Here is an 18,353-nt window from a genome sequence, read left to right on the forward strand (position 1 = left end):
TAGGATGGTCATTGAATTTATTCAGCATGTGTCCTGGAAGCTGTGTGAAGCTTCGGTATCATATGAAGATTTTTAAACATGGGTTTTGGTTCACTTTAGGTATGGACCAAGGTAGACAAGATATATGCACACATTTGCAATAATATGATATGTCTTGGAGAGTCTAGGCCAGTGGTCGGCAAACTCATTAGTCAACACAGCCAAATATCAACAGTACAACGATTGAAATTTCTTTTGAGAGCCAAATTTTTTAAACTTAAACTATATAGGTAGGTACGTTGTTATTAACTTAATTAGGGTACTCCTAAGATGGCCTTTGCTAAAAACGTCCTCAATCTGATTGAGGTACGTTTGCTGAGGTCGACCGCTTCCAACTCTCCCATCCACACTCATCTTGTATACTTGTTTCGTCTGTCTCCTTTCGTTCATCCTCTCTATATGTCCAAACCATCTCAACATACCTTTCTCAATCCTCGACACTACATCTTCTTTCACTCCACAACGTTTCCTAAAATTAACTTAATAAACTTTACTTAAAGTTCTAAGTCAACTTCGCACTGTACGTGCGCGCCCGCACGTGGTATTTTGTGGAAGAGCCACATTCAAGGGGCCAAAGAACCGCATGTGGCTCGCGAGCTGCGGTTTGCCGACCACTGGTCTAGGCTCTCAGAGGTGGGAGTGCCCAAGGGATGCTTCATGGAAGAGGAAGCCTCTGATCTGGAGTTTTCAGAGGGGCCACAAAATCACGCAACTCTAGGGAACTCCAGTCACATGAATAGCACCCCCTGGAGTTATGCAACCCCTTCCTCCCCGGCCAATGCTGGTGGTTTCTGGTAGAGGGGACAGTGAAAAGCACTGAAGATGGGATAAAATAGAGTCTGGCTGGAGTGTTGATTCATATAGAGTAATCATGATAAAACATCCAGGGAAGTAGCCTTGGGTCATATCATAGACTGACTCTGGATTTATTTCCATTTGGTGGGGGTGGGTGGCCCACAGTCAGGAGGAATTAAATGCTTCTTAGGATGTAAATATGAGAAATGGTGATCATTGTGTATTTTTTACAAAGAAAAAAAATTTAGATTATTTGTCAACTGACAGTGCTCTTCTTATATTATTATTATGATATCATATCTCTCTAGATACCTGAAGGAGGGTCTGGGGACTCAGGGAGAGAACGGACCAAGACCTTCACTTACGACTTTTCTTTTTATTCTGCTGATACAAAAAGCCCAGATTATGTTTCACAAGAAATGGTAAGATATTTTCAGAATCTTTATTTTGGTTTATTTTTCATACCGAGAAAAACATGCCTATTCGAAACCCCTTAAAACATCTTATTTTTGAAAAATACAATTTATACAAAATGGGTCATTGTTAACTTAGCTTTTTGGTTGTTCTATATCTTAAGCCTGAGAATTCAATCCCCAAAAAGTTTATTTTTATTTGTCTAAGCATGATGATCATAACTTTTGTTTCAAAACTTTGACACTACTGATTGGAAGGAGCTCTGTGAATAAAACATTTTTTGGGAGACATTGAAATGCTGCTAATCTTAGCAAATAAGCCACTTAGCCCTAAATGTTGTGTGGGGCAGAGCTTTAAGAAGTAGACTTCAAACACAGGCCACGTCTCCCTGCTGGAGCGGATCATTATAGGTTCTGGGAAGAAGGATTCTAGCAAGAAAGAACATTTGTCCAAAATATTTATAGAACCTGGAGTAAAGCTGGAATTTGTCCAAAAAACCTCTCCTGTAGGCTTTTATAGCTTAAAATGTAGATATGACATGGGCAGAGAGAACAGACTTAAAGATCCTCCCAGGAGGCTGTCATAGCAACGTTTCATGGAACAGAAGAACAAGGGTATTTCCCTAGGTGGTCAAGAAGGGTGTTTGAGCCGAGTGGGGGTACAGCAGCACCAATGTGTGTGTGGGAGAACATGGCTTCATGGCTGGGCCTCTTCTTGGCTTGTTACCTGCTGCAGGTCTTCATGTGTTTATTAGTAAACAAGGATAAGAATGTCATCGTGTCCTGGGTAGTAATTCATGTGATGGCATCTTGTCTGGTTTCTTGCAGTTCGATGTGTGCATGTACCTGAATCATGGGCCTTGCCTGGGAGCATATCAGAAATGCAGAATCTCAGGACCTTCCTCAGACCTCTGAATCCAAAACTGTGTTTTTGAGCATAATCCCCAGGTTATTTACATGCATCTTAACACTTGAGAAATTTAGTTGGTTTAGAAGTAGATTGGCTTTCTGAGGCAGTGTAAATGTTGGAGGAAGATGGGTTGTGAACATAGATAAGTTGTTCAAACGAGAGGACTGGAGTGATTCTATCCAGAAGATGTCGATTCAGCATCAGGGACATACAGAAAGGACAATGAGAATGGGAGCTGTAAAGAGAGATGAAGTGCCTGGTATGAAAGAGGCGCCAGAGAGGAAAGATGAACCGATGCTGCTTGAGTTTGTATTGGTGTCAGAAACTGCTTGGTGCTCAAGTACACTGTCTCACTTAATCTTCACAAGAACCAAACGAGGTAAATTGTAGCTCCATTTTTCTTTGTCGAAGAGACCCAGTGAGCTCAAATAACTTGCTGGAGCCCATAGGCTGAATCGACTTGACAGTAGTAGAGCTGAGATCCTGGGCTGGTATATAGGGGGTAAGAGAAAAAGGATTGGTGCGTTCTAAGTGAGAGATGGACAGGGCAGCCCTGTTGAATGAATAAATGAATGAGTGAGTGAGTGACAATAACTTTGGTGTTTAGGTAATTGGATTAATCAGTGTTGGTAGCTAGGAGTCTGGTGAGGAAGTAAATGTTATAGATATTGGAATCCAGATTTTGGCTTTAATATAGCAATGAGAATGAAGTGACTGGTATGAGGGAATTTGTTAAGGGAAAATTGTCAGTTTATTCTATAGTCTTAAGAATGTCTTCAATAGAGGATGAATGAAGAGCCATGCAGGTCTCCACTTCTAACTTACCTAGTGAGCAGCTATATATCCCTCTTATCTAACTTGAATTTGAGGCCTTTTAGGGACAGAGAGTAGAGTGGTGTGCGACATCATGCCTGGCACACTGGAGACACTCAGTAAACATTCGCTGACTGAAAGACCTCGTTTGCTGATGGTGGTTAAATTACAGGAACAGATGACATTTTCGTGTTCCTCAAGAGTTAAGATTGGTGGTTTGCTCTTTGGGGAGATAAAAATAAATGCCCAGAATTTAAACACAGTTTTAGATTGTGAAAGCTTTCAGCTGATAAGGATAATTTTCATGGTTCAGGTGTGTGTGCAATGCTCTTCTCAGATGCTTTGAGTTCTTTAACTCTCTGAAATAATCTGAGATTGTTCCATTAAATTACAAAACTAAAAGAAACCTTGAAATATGTTAGTAAACACTATTTTCTAGTATAACCAGGTGTTAATAAAACCAGCATAGATGTAGGAAAATTCCTATTTTTTAAGAACTCTATTAAACAAAGGTAATCTTCCCTCATCCCTATTTTTTTTGTTTTGTTTTGTTTTTCTTAACCCTCACCCGAGGATATTTTTTCATTGATTTTGTAGAGAGAGTGAAAGGCAGGGAGGGAGGGAAGGAGAGAGGGAGGGAGAGAGAAGCATTGATGTGAAAGAGACACATCAATTGGTTGCCTTCCTCAGGCACCCTGATCAGGGCTGGGGAATCGACCTGCAACCCAGATATACTGGTGTGCCCTTGACTGGGAATCGATCCTGTGACCCTTTGGTGCAAGGGCCCACACTCTAAGCACTGAGCACACTGGCCAGGACTTCATCCCTAATTTTAATAGCTGTTGTTCTAAAAGTGGCTTCAATGTCAAATATTGACTAAAGTTTTCATGCTGCCATACTTGGCACAGGAGTTGAGCTGACAGGTTGTATTCTTGCTAGAAACAGGGGAAGATGCAAACTTAGCATGATGTTTATCATCTCAGTCTTCTTCCTTTCCCTTTTCCCTCCTCCTCTTCTTCCTCTTCTCTTTCTTCTCCTTCTTCTTTCTTCCCCCTCCTCCTCCTCCTTTTTCTTCCTCTTCTCTTCCCTCTCTTCCTCCTCCTTCTCTTCTGCTTCCTTCTTTTCCTCTTCCTCCTCCTCCTTTTTTTTCATTTGAATATAAAGGTATTTTGAAAGGTTTGTAAGATTTGAAGATATATATATATATTTCTACTGAGCCATAAGAATAGATGAAATACTGCCAATTGTGACAACATGGATGGATCTTGAGAATATCATGCTAAGTGAAATAAGTCAGATAGAAAAAGTTAAGAACCATATGATTTATTAATATGTGGAATATAAAATTGAATACAATAAATGAACAAAAAGAAAAACAAACAAAAAGTCATTGACAGAGATAACAGTATGGCGGTTACCAGAGGGAAGGGTGTTAGGAGTTAGTAAAGGGTATTGAGGGTCAAATATGTGGTGATGGAAGGTTTGACTTTGGGTGGTAAACACACAATGTAATATACAGATGATGTATCATAAAATTATACACTTGAAACCTATGTGATTTTATTAACGAATGTCACCCCAACAAATTTAATAAAAAAAAGAAAGACATCTCGCCCTGGCCCAATGACTCAATTGGTTGGACATTGTCCAGTACACCAAAAGGACACAGGCTTAATTCCTGGTCAGGGCACCTACCTAGGTTGTGGTTGATCCCTGGTCAGGGCGCATATGGAGACAATCAATCCATGTTTCTCACACTGATGTTTCTTTCCCTCTCCCTTCCTCTTTCTCTAAAATCAATAAAAACATACCCTTGGGTGAAGATTAAAACAATAAAAATAAAATAAAAAAAGACACCTTGAGAAAATATATTATGTAAATTATTCTGGTTCCAGTCAAGTTTCCCTAATGTTAAACAAATACCAAGATGACCAAATTCATTTTAGATTCAGGGAAAAAAAAAAATCAGTGAGCTATTTAAAGCTAAACTCATGTAAATTAAAGTCCATTAAATAAGGTCTAATTTTCTTAATGATTCTTCAAAACTCCAGAGGGAGGCTTTGATCTCACACAACCTGTTCCTTGTTTCACCTCTGGAGAAACTTGAAACCTAAAATCTCCCAGTTGACAAGCCTGGTGAAAGTCTTTTGTTTTAACAGTGCCCTCTTGTGGGCAATTTCCCTAAAGTGAGGTCCTGTGATGAGTTGGATTACTCTGGCAATCAGCTGTAAAGTCTACTCAGTCAAGGAGCAAGGTGGCTTTTGGATAACCCGGCCAAGTGAGGCTCTCAGTGGGGTTGATGCCAGTAGGGAAAGCAGTCTCTTAAAGCAGCCCTTCCCTCCCTACTCTGTGTGGTAGATGATGGTAAATAACTCCTTTGTGGGAGCTGCGATGAGTCCCTCTTTTCCTTGCCAAGGACCTGGGAGATGTGGGCAGTGTCTGGCTGCTTCTCTGGGTGCCAAGCCGACTTTGGGTGGGTTACTTGAGACTCAGCCAGGCCTGGGTCTCAGCGCCTCCAGATCTGCACTGTGTAGGCTTATTTTACAGTCATGTTCACCAGCCCCAACCCCGCCACCCCACCAGCAGTCAGAGAATCCCAGCTGAGTTAGCTTTGGGGAAAATAAAGTAGTAGCAAAATGGTGGGTGTGGATTTTAACCCTAGGGAGAATTTCATTTGGATAACTTGAGTTTGGTTTAATAATGGTATTTTCCATGACGTAGTTTTAGCCCAGAGAAAAGTATGTGAGGAGCTCCTTCCTTTATTCTTTGGGAACTGTGTGGAAGGCTGTTCTTCCTATCCATTGGCACTCTGTGAAATAGTAAAGATGATGCATTCCTTTTGTTTAATCAGAGAGAATTGAAGAAAGATTGAGAGTTTTTCTTCATATTCCATATATTATGGTGAAACCCAGTGGGTGGTCTGGAGCCCTGAGGCTCCCTGAGATTCTTGGCTTCTACTTTTTCACAGAAGTTGAGGGGGGTGGGTGGTGGAGGAGACTGGGGAAAGGCATCTTTCCAGGTAGGATAGGGGCCTTGTGGTTGGTGTCCAGGGTATGGGAAGAGGACCCATGGCTATGAGGCCTTTAGATGCAGCGGCTTTTAGGTTAGAAGGTCCAGGTGGCAAATCCTAACTCTGCCACTCACTCTGAATGCCCCATGACCTAACCTCTGCCCCTGAACAAGGGATCTAGCAACACTACTCACCCTGTAGCTTTTTCATGAGGCCGCATCCATGAGCACAATGTGAGCTGCTTTTACAGTTGAGAGTTGAGTAGTCATCAGGATTTGAAAATAATAACAGAAAATATCAGTTCCTAAAAGCTGAAGTGGTAAGCATTAACTCAGAATGAATGAGACTGGTCATTTGTGGAAATGACTCGATTGAAAAGATAATTTGTGAGATGACTGACAAGACTGAGAAAACAAAGTCCAAACAAAATGGCAGGAAATGGTGGCTGAAGCGAGCAGGAGTCCAGTGGGCTGTAATTTATCTCGGCCGTGGATGACAGGCCTTTGCTAGCCGGGATGGTTTCTGTGGAGCTGAGCTGGAGGTGGCCAGTGTGTATTAGCCCTCTCTAGGAGGGAGGTGTTCCACCGGAGGGAGGGCTCTGGCTCCCTGCAGGGGAGGTGATGGGTCTGGGCACTCCCCAGGGGTTGATGCGGCTCCCACCTTGGACTCTGATGGCCCCACAGAGCAGTGCCTCACTTTTCTCTGGCTCTGATGGGATCTGATCGCACTCCCTCCGTTGATATCTCTGCAGCGGCTGATGTGCATTGTTTTTAAAGCAGGGAGGTGCTTTATGTGCCCTTCCTGTGCTAATCCAGGAGGGTGGGGCAACATGAGGGCTTGTGGGGATTTGGAGAGCTTTGCTTGGTCTACTTCCCAGGCAGGTGTAAGTAGGATGACCACACATCTTGTCTTGCCTCATTTATATCAGTTTTCTGGGTGAAATATTTGTCCTTCACCCCAGAGTGTCCACTGCAGTTAGATGGCGCAGCAGACACGATAGACACAGGCCCCACCCAGCTCGGCTTCATGTCCTCTCCATCGTAGGCAAACATCCAAGTAGAAAAAAGCATCTGGACTGACTCTGGGAAGCTCAGCCATTCTGCCTCATCCACCTTCAGACACTTGCTTTGATGAATAGCCGGACCCTTAAAATGATGACATTGATTTGGCGTAGTTTGGGCATAACTTCTGGCTGCTGTGACTTTCAGGTTTTGAATATTTAGTTTCTGGAAGCTCTGATAGAATGAATAACTTTATAAGTTTATTTAATTCCGAAATGGTAAATCAGCATGCTTTTAAATTATCTTTGCTTCTGTATATGATTGTCACTTTGCCTTATTTACATTTTTTTACTTAAGACGTTTTTTTGTGTGAATCTAAGTAGGAAAAAGAATGGGGGTTGCTTTTTGCTTGCTTAAAAAACTTTCCTTTTCATTAAAAACTGGGGTACATGTATATTGTTGTTAACTGTTCTGCAGTGATTTATTTATGTGGTGTAATCCTTCTGAGATAAAAGTAACATTGAAGAATATTGTCAGCACTGAAGGGGCTTTTATTAAAATCCATGGTAATATCATCTGTGTTTTTCTGGCTTTCAGGTTTTCAAAACCCTTGGCACAGATGTTGTGAAGTCTGCATTTGAAGGTTATAATGCTTGTGTCTTTGCATATGGACAGACTGGATCGGGAAAGTCATACACGATGATGGGAAACTCTGTACGTTGTTTACACTGTGGGAAGAACATTTTTCATTCTCTCTCTCTTTGGGCTGATAGAATTGTCTCTTTATCTGCTTGGTCTGTAATAACTTGCTTTTCATGTTCTGATCATTCTTCAGCAATAAGATAAAACTCAGTAATAAGTTGGACTAAATGTCCTTTCAGAGATTTTAAATTAGAAAGAGTTCTAAGTTTATAAGCATGAATAATGGATGCAAGCCTCAGTTCATTTTCCATTTTTAGAGGCTTTATAATCTTATCAAAAAAGTGTACTGGGCCCTTAAGTAATTTATTCTTCTTTTCTGCCAACAGAACAGTTTGAATAAAATTACTGAACTCTCTTCTTTTTAAAATTATTTAAAACCTTTTCCCCCCAAGAAAAATGTAAAAAAAAAAAAAATCTAACTCTTTGGTAAAAAGGTACTATATAAATCAAACAAATACATAAAAAGGATTAGAATTATATAGTTTATATAGAGTATATATGGTTATAAACACAGTATGTAGAGTTTAGTAGTTATGCTGTATAAATTAACAAACATTAGAGTTATATTTGCCCCAAAATATGGAGGAGTAAAAACAACTGGGCATTATTGCAGGAACTTGATCTTGTCTGTGTTTTCTCCAGATCTAGTAGTGCCATGTTTTCCCTTTTTTATGTCCTGGTGAAAACTGTTCACTGACTCTCAGGCCTGCGGCCTGTTCTAGATGGAGATACTGGCAGAGGACCGCAGGCTCCTGCTGGCGGCACAGTGGTGCCCTTAGGACTAATGGTTGGGTGGCGCAAGGAAGTAGCAGTATAGTCAGGAGTCTGGGTCACTCCCTATGACAGTATTTCAGTACATGTGTCTTGGCTTCTGACTCCAGGCTTTTCCTTGACAAGATTAGTAGATGACGCTGTGAGGAGAGTTCCCAGTGCTGAAAAGCAGGGAAGAATAAATAGGGAGGAACAAACAGATTCATTTGCTTTCTATCATTAATTTTCTCTTCCTGCTCTCCTACTGTGCCTTTGGAAGAAACTTCATCTAAAAGTTAAATTTCCCTGGAGCTATTTTCTGTAAGTGAAACATTTATAAAGTGCTCACAAATTACAACTATCTTCTCTGACCTCTTACAGTTGAGTACTATTTGTGTATTTTTTAAAATTTATTTTGTAAAGTAAGAACTTACAATGTGGTAAAAGTTTTATTTTTTTCTTGATAAGAATTGGTACTGATTTAATGGTGTAAAGAAAAAAAAATCTCTTACAGCTATGATCTCTTTTGTGTGTTTTTTTTTTGGCGGGGGCAGTGAGGGATTGAGGGAAGATGGGGATGGACTTTGGAAGAAAACATTGAGGCTCTGAAGTTCCGTTTTCTAACACCATTTTGCCTCATCTTTCATATCGACCTGATGTTCATCAGCTTGTTAATGCTAACTGAACATGAAAGTTATTGATCATGCCCCTATTGTATAAGTAATACACTGTGTTAAGCTCTTCCTGTCTGGGAAGGCCCGTGTAGGGATTAGTGCATCAAAAGAATTTCAACTTCCTTGGTTATAGATCCGATTTTTAACATTTATTCTGTAGCTGTAGACCCTCTTGTTTTCTTATGTTTGTTTGCATGCCTTGATTTAACTGATTAACAGCTGCTAGCCACATAGTACCGTAATCTCGGTGCGTAGAAATTAGAAAGCTCAGTTCTCTTATTTCACAGAGTAGGAAGCAGTTTTGGGGGGAAATGGTGTGACTTGGGCACTGGGTGGTAGGCTTTGGGGTGGCATGCAGACCCTTGAGTCTGAGTCCCTTCCAGCGATCTACACATATTCAGTCATCGGTGGCTTTTGTTTCAAGTGACAGCTGTTGCCCTTCCTCTTTCCCACTGCAGGGCGATTCTGGCTTAATCCCTCGGATATGTGAAGGGCTCTTCAGTCGGATAAGTGAAACCACCAGATGGGATGAAGCGTCTTTTCGAACTGAAGTCAGGTAGGGCCCGTGGCCTGAGTGCGTGTGAGCTTGGCTGTACTTGCCTTTAGGCATCAGGAATGGATAACACCTCTGGGTTCTGAAGGGAGAATCTGCCTCTACCCTCTCCTGAACCATGGTAGCAGGACATCAACCTTAAAACTCGTTTACTTTCGATGACTTTCTTGAGTACAATTTGTTTTAGGATTTGGGAGGCTGGTAGAAATAACCCAGATTGGTCAGAAACACTCATTTTTGGGTGTTTTGCTCAAATGGAGTGAGCTTTTGAGTTTTAAGTATATATCCAGTTCACTTACCTTATTCTTTTAGCTGAATATGGTTTGTGTTTTTCTTGTGTTTTTCTTTATGTTGGTAGGATCACTATAAATGTACTCTTTAAATAAGTCTGCATGATTGAGGTGTTTTTTTCCTCCTTGAAATTAAAATTTTCTAAGAGCCAGTCTCTTCAGTGGTTTTGAGAACAGACATAGCAGTCAAGAGTTATCGCTGCTTGACTTCTCAGTAGCTCTATGCCCTTGGACAAGTTGTCTAAATCACTGTAAACCTCCATTGCCTAACCTATAAAATGCGGATAATTGTACCACTTACCTCTGGGTTGTTGTTGGGATTAAATGACATATTACACTTAATGTATTACCAGATGCATCGTTAGCACCCATAAATGCATGTTGCTGCTGTTATTACTGTTACTATAAATATCTGAAATAATTTTTCTGAATTCAGTTCTATTTAAAATTTTTAGCTACTTAGAGATTTATAATGAACGTGTGCGAGATCTACTTAGGCGGAAGTCATCCAAAACCTTCAATTTAAGAGTCCGGGAGCATCCAAAAGAAGGACCTTATGTTGAGGGTAAGAATGAATATTTCACAGCCCTATTCTTATTGGGAATTTGTTCAAAAATAATAGTTTCAAAGAAAAAAGTAGGATAATGGTGAGATATAAAAATTTTATTTATTTTTGGCAGTTTTTTATAGTAAAAATGCCATGCTATTACTATACAATGTTTATTTAATGAATTTGTACTTCACTGGGCATTTACTGGATTTTCTGGGGCTTGCCAATAGATTTCCTCTGGCTTTAAGAACTCTCTGGAAATTGTTTTTCAGTGTTCTTAGGCAAGATCAGCAACCCTATCACCTGTCTTTTTGAATGGCATTGCATTTTGGCGGTATATTTTTACTGACACCAATGCAGCATGACCACAAGCAGATTCTGAGACATCTTGCCTTTTGAGAAGGCCATTTACAGAGTTTCCTGTGCTGAGGTTCTCAGCATTGGTGTTCTGATAGCTGTCACAGTCAGTTATGAGGAATATCACCAGTATAGATGGGTAAGGGGATGACCCTCGCTATTTATTTTAAAATTCTTTAAAAAATAGGTTGGATTTAATGCTCTTCTTATTAAAAAAAAAAGGCTTTCACTTATTCTGAGTGAGGTAGCTGAGTGATGGCTGGCGTGTCGGAATCACACACAGGGATGTGCTTTAGTGTGGCTGTCATCTTTCATGTGTGTCTTTTTGGAGGCAAGGCTGAGAACTGGTCATGGGTTTGAAGATGTTCCTGAATGGTTATTAGTTTTACCTGCAGATATCATGTGCACCAATAGGAACCCATCTGCATTTTATTATATTTCCAATTGAACTTTTGCCTTTTACGCCCAAAGTAAGGTGTGTGATTATGTATTTGTTTTGTGGAGTGTGAAATAGCTACTATTGTTAATAGATTTAGCCTCTTTGTGCTTCAGATTTTGTCTTTAATGTGTTATCAGATGTTAAAACATATTTTAAAGCTGGTTTGTGAAGAGACAGAATAATCAAACAAGACAAAACATCCAGAATTTGATGTAGGTACACATGGGGATTTAGTTTCTAATAAATTTTCTATTCAAACTTTGGGGGAGTATGGGTTATTATGTTAATTATTTCCAGAAATTTGGAGAAGGGAAGGCTTTAAAGAATTTTTACTTAAAACCCAGAAACCATGAAATAAATGTGTTAAATTTGAAGTGATAAAAAAATAAAATTTTATACTTGGCAGAAATACCATAAATAAAGTAAAAAGAAAATTCCAAAATCGGGAAAATATTTTCAATTCAAGTTTCTGACAAAGGACTAATTTTTCTAATATGTAAAGAGCTCCTATAAATCAACAAGGACAGGTCCAACAACAAAGTGGAAACATGAATGAAGTGTGTGAATAGCCTGTTCACAGAAATAGAAATATAGATGATTTTTAAATAGGAGAAAGAATTCTCAGCCTCACTCATAGAGAAAAGCAAAATAAAAATTCTTCAATATTACATTTGTTACCTGTCTTTGGCAGATGTAAGAAAGCCTGATATGACAGTGATGGGAGACACGCAGTTTTGTACAACGCTACTGCCAGGTGTAAATTGCCTTCTGGGGAGAACAATTTTTTGCAGTATCTATCAAAATTTCAAATGTGCTTTGATCAAAGCAATTTCACCTCTTAAGAATTTATTCTGCAGAAATATTTTCACATACTTGAAAAGACCTGTGTACAAAATTATTTGTAGCAGTATTATTTGTAATTGGAAACAAAATGTGAACAACCTCTGTAATCTCAATAGGCAGCTGGTTCAATTGGTTATGGCATATACATACTCTCGAAGCTATAAAAATGATGAGCAAAAATAGATCCAGAAACACAGAAACATTGAACAGACCATCAAACCTCTGAGGAAGGCAGGTGAGGGTGGAGGAAGGGATAAGAGATCAACCAAAGGACTCGTATGCATTCATGTAAGCATAACCAATGGACACAGACAGTAGGGGGGTAGGGCAAGGGCATGTACTGGGGCAGGGAGAGGCCGGGGAGAGGTCAATGGGGGGAAAAGGAGACATATGTAATACTTTCAACAATAAAGAATTTAAATAAAAGAAAAAAAGAATGAGGCATCACCTTAACTGGTACAAAATATTCTTTATTATATTATTACATAGTAAAAAGCAGGATGCAGAACTATGTTTTTGGTATGCTGCCATTTGTGTGAAAGGGAAAATATGTTTTTAAAATATGCAAATGCTTGTATGTGTATGGGTTATTTCTAGAAGGGTATGGAGGAACTGATAACATTGGGTTGACTGACAGAAGGAAACATGGGTGATGGGTTATAGGCTAGGGGTAGGAGGACACCCTTTACACAGTGTACCTTTCGTAGTAGTTGACTTTGGAATTATATGAATGTTTCCAAGAAAATGAATAAGAAGTTTTTAAAGAGGATTTAAAAGAATACTTTTTGGTTTTGCCTGAATTTAGTGTTTACATTTCTCTTCTGGGTGCCATCACTGATGCTAATGAGGCTGATGATAATAGCTAACATTTATCCCTGTGTTAGGCATGCATTATTCAGACCAGATGACTAAGTCATGGTGGGCTATGTGACTTGGCCATAACCATGTAAGTCTACTCAGAAGCAGCAGAGCTGGGACTTGATCCCGGGAGGCTCAGCTCCTGAATGTGTTATAAACTACCCCTCTATAGGAACAAGTAAGATCTGCCAACAACCGATTTGTCCAGTTGTGTTTTACTTTATAGAGGTGGATTTCCTATTCCATTTGCTATATATTAGGAAGATTGCTTCACCCCCTTTTTTTTCAGATTTATCCAAACATTTAGTACAGAATTATGGCGATGTAGAAGAACTTATGGATGCAGGAAATATCAATCGTACCACCGCAGCGACTGGGATGAACGACGTCAGTAGCAGGTCTCATGCCATCTTCACCATCAAGTTCACTCAGGTAAGGCAGATTCGCGGAACGGCTGGCTGTGTCCCTGAGGTCTTACCTGCTGATTAGCACCAGCCGAGGACCTATCCTTGTGGAACCAGGAGCAGCAGCAGGCAAAGGTGACTGTCACGTTCCTGTTAGTTAGACTTGAGCATGTGCTCTGTGCTGAGTTTCTCGGTGGTTACAGTCACAGAAATTTGAAATGTCCTGATGTGTACTCTTAAGAAAGAGTTAGCAGGCTTCTGCCCTGTTCAAGACACAAAAAGTCTTGCTTTGTGCTTAATTCAGCAAAAGTTTCATGTTGCAAGCTCTGTAGGGGGTAATGGATTCTTAGTCAGACCAGCTGGAGGCCAATGTAAGTAACACATTGGGGTGCATTATCACTCCACAGAGGTCACCCCGCAATGTTGATTATGGTTATTAGAATGATATTAAAGGACAAGGAACATTTTAAAGTATTAATGTAAGAATTCACTCTGATCAAGGAGTAGAGGGCATTTTGAATATGTTTGCAAATTATTGAAGGCAAATATTTTAACACCTAGGCTGGTAGAATAGATGAATGCAAAAATGTAGGGTCCTCTGGGCTTAATAAAATGTTAGGAGTTTGGGGATGTCTTGGCTTGTATTAGCCATTGAACACACCAGATACAAAAAGGTATCATTTTCAGAGAGAAAACAAAAAAGACAAGAAAAAATTCTCTTAGGTCAATTGATGAATTCTCCACATCTTTACCTTTTGCTAAACCTTTGCTTTTTACTTACTCCACTGATTTTTCTCCTGCGTTCTACTTAATGCAGAGTAGGATCTGGCCATTCCCAATTTCTAAGAGGTTTACATTTTCATCAAAACGTGGTGATTTCTTTTTAGCATTTTGGTTCAGACTATCAAGTGTAAGTTAAAAGTCTTTCAGAAAGTAAAATTCAGAATCAGGGGATACAGTATTTCAGTTGATCATGTTATAATTTATGAAACAAAAATTTGAACATCAAATAATGGCCAAATGACCTTTTACATAATTGTCTACATTTTTCCTATTTTGGAGAGCCATTGTGCTTGGAATGTTGAAGATTCTAGATGAAAACAAAACTAATTATTTGTTTACTTATATTTTTCTTTGTTGAGTGCCCCTCAGTGTCTAGGTTCCTATTCCGCTACAGTCAGACTCAGTATGCCTTTGTTGAGAGACACTGAGTGATTTGAATAATGGAATAGTTCTTCAGAAGATTTAGGAGTCACATATGGTATTCAGTTTACTTTTGGAAATTTTTATGAGAAGGCCAATGGAACAATCAAATAAAAAAACGAACCAAAACCTATGCTGAGAGATCATAGGAGTGGAAAATAATTAGCATTTGTATCGTCAACACCAGAAGTTTATACTTCTTCAATTTTGCTTTTCTGTTTTGCTGCAGGCAAAATTTGATTCTGAAATGCCGTGTGAAACCGTGAGTAAGATCCACTTGGTCGATCTTGCTGGAAGTGAGCGCGCCGATGCCACTGGTGCCACGGGGGTCAGACTGAAGGAAGGGGGGAACATTAACAAGTCCCTCGTGACTCTGGGCAATGTCATTTCTGCCTTAGGTAGGTTTCCACTGTCTCCTGCCTCCTCTTATTCTTTGTGGTCCTGTGTTTGCCCAAAGCAATTCTGTTTGTGTTGTAAACTGAGGTTATATCCTCAAAGTTTTCTGAAGCCAAATCAGAAGGAAAAATCTTCAATAATTGTCTTTCTTTTCTTTTTTTCTTTTTTTTCCCTCCCTGCAGCTGATTTATCTCAGGATGCAGCCAACCCTTCTGCCAAGAAGAAGCAAGTTTTTGTGCCTTACAGGGATTCTGTTTTGACGTGGTTGTTAAAAGATAGCCTCGGAGGAAACTCTAAAACTATCATGATTGCCAGTAAGAATTTAAGTTCTTTTCCTCAACATAGTGTTTCATGTGAATTAATTAGATATTTAAGTTTAAAGAGTCTCATTAGGAAAGAGCATCTTTTTATGTTGAAAAACAAATAGTTTTTCTATCATGCAGAAAACCACTAACTGTGACCTAGTCTGTAGTACCATATTACTCTTTCTCCCTCTTGCTGTTCCATAAACTTGCCACGTTCATGGTTACGCAAGCTGGGATACGCGCAGAATAATTGTCAGCTTTTCTTGCTTGAAGTACAAGATATAAACTTTTACTTCGCTAACTCATAGGAGAAAGTCATTATAGGGACATAAAATAAAAATAACCTAGGTCAATTGATAAATTCTCCACATCTTTACCATTTATTAGACCTTTACTTTTTACTTAAAAATTTTAAAGCCATACATGTGGAATTTAATATTGAGAATTGAGAGGGAAAAGACCCAGTAAATACAACAAATAATAATGACAACAGCAATATACTTTACTTCTGTTTTCACTAATTAACTGAAAGAAACAGAACAGGAAAAAATATACAAAGGGAAGATAACTCTTGAGGAGAACTTAAACCCTGTTTTCCTCCTAACCTTACTTTCCCCCTACTTTCTACCTCCTTTTCCCTTCCCCTGTCTCTGTGTCTCCCCGACTCTGCCTGCCATGTATTAACTGGGCAGGGGATCTACTCTGGGGTGTGCACCCCAGATGCATTGTGTAGCCACCTAAGCCCTACATTTTGTGGAGGGGAGGAGGGTGCAATTAACCACAGCTTTATGAGGAAAAGAATGAACGGATACACTGACTCTTTCAAAAATTTCAGGCTCTGGATTTTTATAGGTGGTAGACTTGACCAGAACTTCAAAGAATATTTTAACTTCTACTTAATATTGAGAAGTACAAATACAGGAGTCTCCCCTAATTGCTTTCTGCGTGTTCAGTTACTCACGGCCAACTTTGGTCTGAATATATTAAATGGAAAATTCCAGAAATAAACAATTTATAAGTTTTAAATTGTGTCCCATTCTGAGTAGCAGTGACAAAATCTCTACCATCTTGCCCAGTCCCAACCAAGATGTGGTCATGCCTTTGTCTAGCATCTCCACCCTATATATATCATTTAGTAGCCCTCTTAGTTATCACATCCACTCTCCTGGCATCACAGTGCTTGGGTTCAAGTAACCCTTATTTTACCTGATGATGGCCCCACAGCATAAGAGTACTGAGGCTGGTAATTTGAATATGCCAGATAGACTTCATAAAGGGTTTCTTTTAAGTGAAAAGTGAAAGTTCTCAGCTTAATAATAATAAAAAAATCATATGCTGATGTTGTATCCATGGTGAGAATGAATCTTCTATCCATGAAATTGTGGAGAAAGAAAAGAAATTCATGCTACGTCTGCTGTCACACCTCAGACTTCATAGTTATGACCACAGTGTGTGGTAAGCGCTTAGTTAGGATGGAAAAGGCATACAGTTGTGGCTGGAAGACATGAGCAGAGAATGTGTTTCCACTGATGGCAACATGTTGCACCAGAAGCCACTGAGCCTGTATACGGACTTGAGCAAGTCCGTATTGGTGTTTCAGGGGACACCAGCCATTTACTGCAAGTAAGGGACGGTTACACAGACTCAGGAGTAGGGTTGGACTGAAAAATATAAAAATAGCTGCAGAGCCTGCGTCTGCCCATAAAGCTGCCGCCACATTTCTAGATGAGGTGAAGGCGTCGGTCAGGGTTCGGTACTATCAGTGCTTTCAGGCACCCACTGGGAGGCTGTAACATGTCCCCCACCCCAGTGAAGAGGGGCCACTACTGTAGCCTTGAATTCCTCTTCGTCCAATATATTTTTAAAAATATTTTTTTATTGGTTTCAGAGAGGAATGGAGAGGGAGAGATAGAAACATCCACTATGAGAGAGAATCATTGTTCTGCTGCCCCCCACCAGGGGATGAAGCCTGCAACCCCAGCATGTGCCCTGACCAGGAATCGAACCATGACATTTTGGTTCATAGGTCAACATTCAAGCACTGAGCCACGCTAGCCGGGCATTTTTCCAATATTTTTAACAGAGAAAGCTCCCTAACCTACAGTGGAGGCCCTCATATCTCATTTTAGAGTTGGTTCGGTGGCTGATTCTACACTTAAGAAGTGCCAAATGACATTTAATTTAGTATAGTGAGTGCTTTTCCTATAAATCTTAGATAATTTTTAATATTCATTACTGTGGCAGGGAATATTTATTTAATGACCTGGGGTTAATCTGACTTTTAAATTACAAACCAACTTTGTATTAAAGGAAACACGGAGTGCTGGATAAATTATTTTTTGAATTCATTCTTCATAGCCATTTCACCTGCTGATGTCAATTACGGAGAAACCCTAAGTACTCTTCGCTATGCAAATAGAGCCAAAAATATCATCAACAAGCCTACCATTAATGAAGATGCCAACGTCAAACTCATCCGTGAGCTGCGAGCTGAAATAGCCAGACTGAAAACGCTGCTTGCTCAAGGAAATCAGGTCGGGTTACCCTGAGATTTATGGATAATTTTCTTTGAGTAATGGCATCTATTTCTAGATCTTAATGAGATAATTACCTCACTTATTGTATTGATTTGAGTAAATAAGTGCTAAGTGAAGCTTGAATGAGTTAGCCAGTCTCTCCTTTACATCACTCTTCCATTGTCTTTACATTTATTCTGTGCTCCTTATGTAAGTAAGATTTTATCCACTAAATCTGAAATGATTAACTATCTAATAGTTATCAATTATGGATGGAAATTTAGCATGCAATAGGATTAGCAGCATAATCTCCATTAGTGGAAGGAAATTGAGGTGCTTGGAGTTATATTTAAAATTCTATTTGTGCATTTTGTGACTTTAAAATGTATTTTAACAGAAGGAAGAAAGACTAGTTTGAACATCTTTCTGAATTTTCGTTCTGTACTGTCCTTTGCAGAGGTGGTTATGATGACACAGTGACATGTGTGACATACCTCTAGCCTGGCTGAGGCGCTATTCCTGGGGCCTTGTT

At 39.6% G+C, this 18,353-nt stretch overlaps 1 protein-coding gene across 3 annotated transcripts in view; it reads left to right on the top strand.

Moving 5' to 3' along the window:
• The window catches only part of KIF16B (kinesin family member 16B), a gene marked incomplete at its 3' end in the record, with an annotated part of 271,444 nt that overhangs the window by 32,906 nt on the left and 220,185 nt on the right, over positions 1–18,353 (top strand). For all 3 annotated transcript variants that reach the window (XM_081097230.1, XM_081097231.1, XM_081097229.1), the window contains exons 3-10: positions 1,143–1,256; positions 7,579–7,695; positions 9,566–9,663; positions 10,406–10,515; positions 13,287–13,429; positions 14,834–15,002; positions 15,183–15,314; positions 17,664–17,839. In XM_081097230.1, the coding sequence (XP_080953356.1) occupies positions 1,143–1,256; positions 7,579–7,695; positions 9,566–9,663; positions 10,406–10,515; positions 13,287–13,429; positions 14,834–15,002; positions 15,183–15,314; positions 17,664–17,839 (1,059 nt within the window). The remainder of the gene's footprint in view (positions 1–1,142; positions 1,257–7,578; positions 7,696–9,565; positions 9,664–10,405; positions 10,516–13,286; positions 13,430–14,833; positions 15,003–15,182; positions 15,315–17,663; positions 17,840–18,353) is intronic.

This window comes from Myotis nattereri (assembly GCF_964212035.1).
Source record: "Myotis nattereri genome assembly, chromosome: 8".
Lineage (NCBI taxonomy): Eukaryota > Metazoa > Chordata > Mammalia > Chiroptera > Vespertilionidae > Myotis > Myotis nattereri.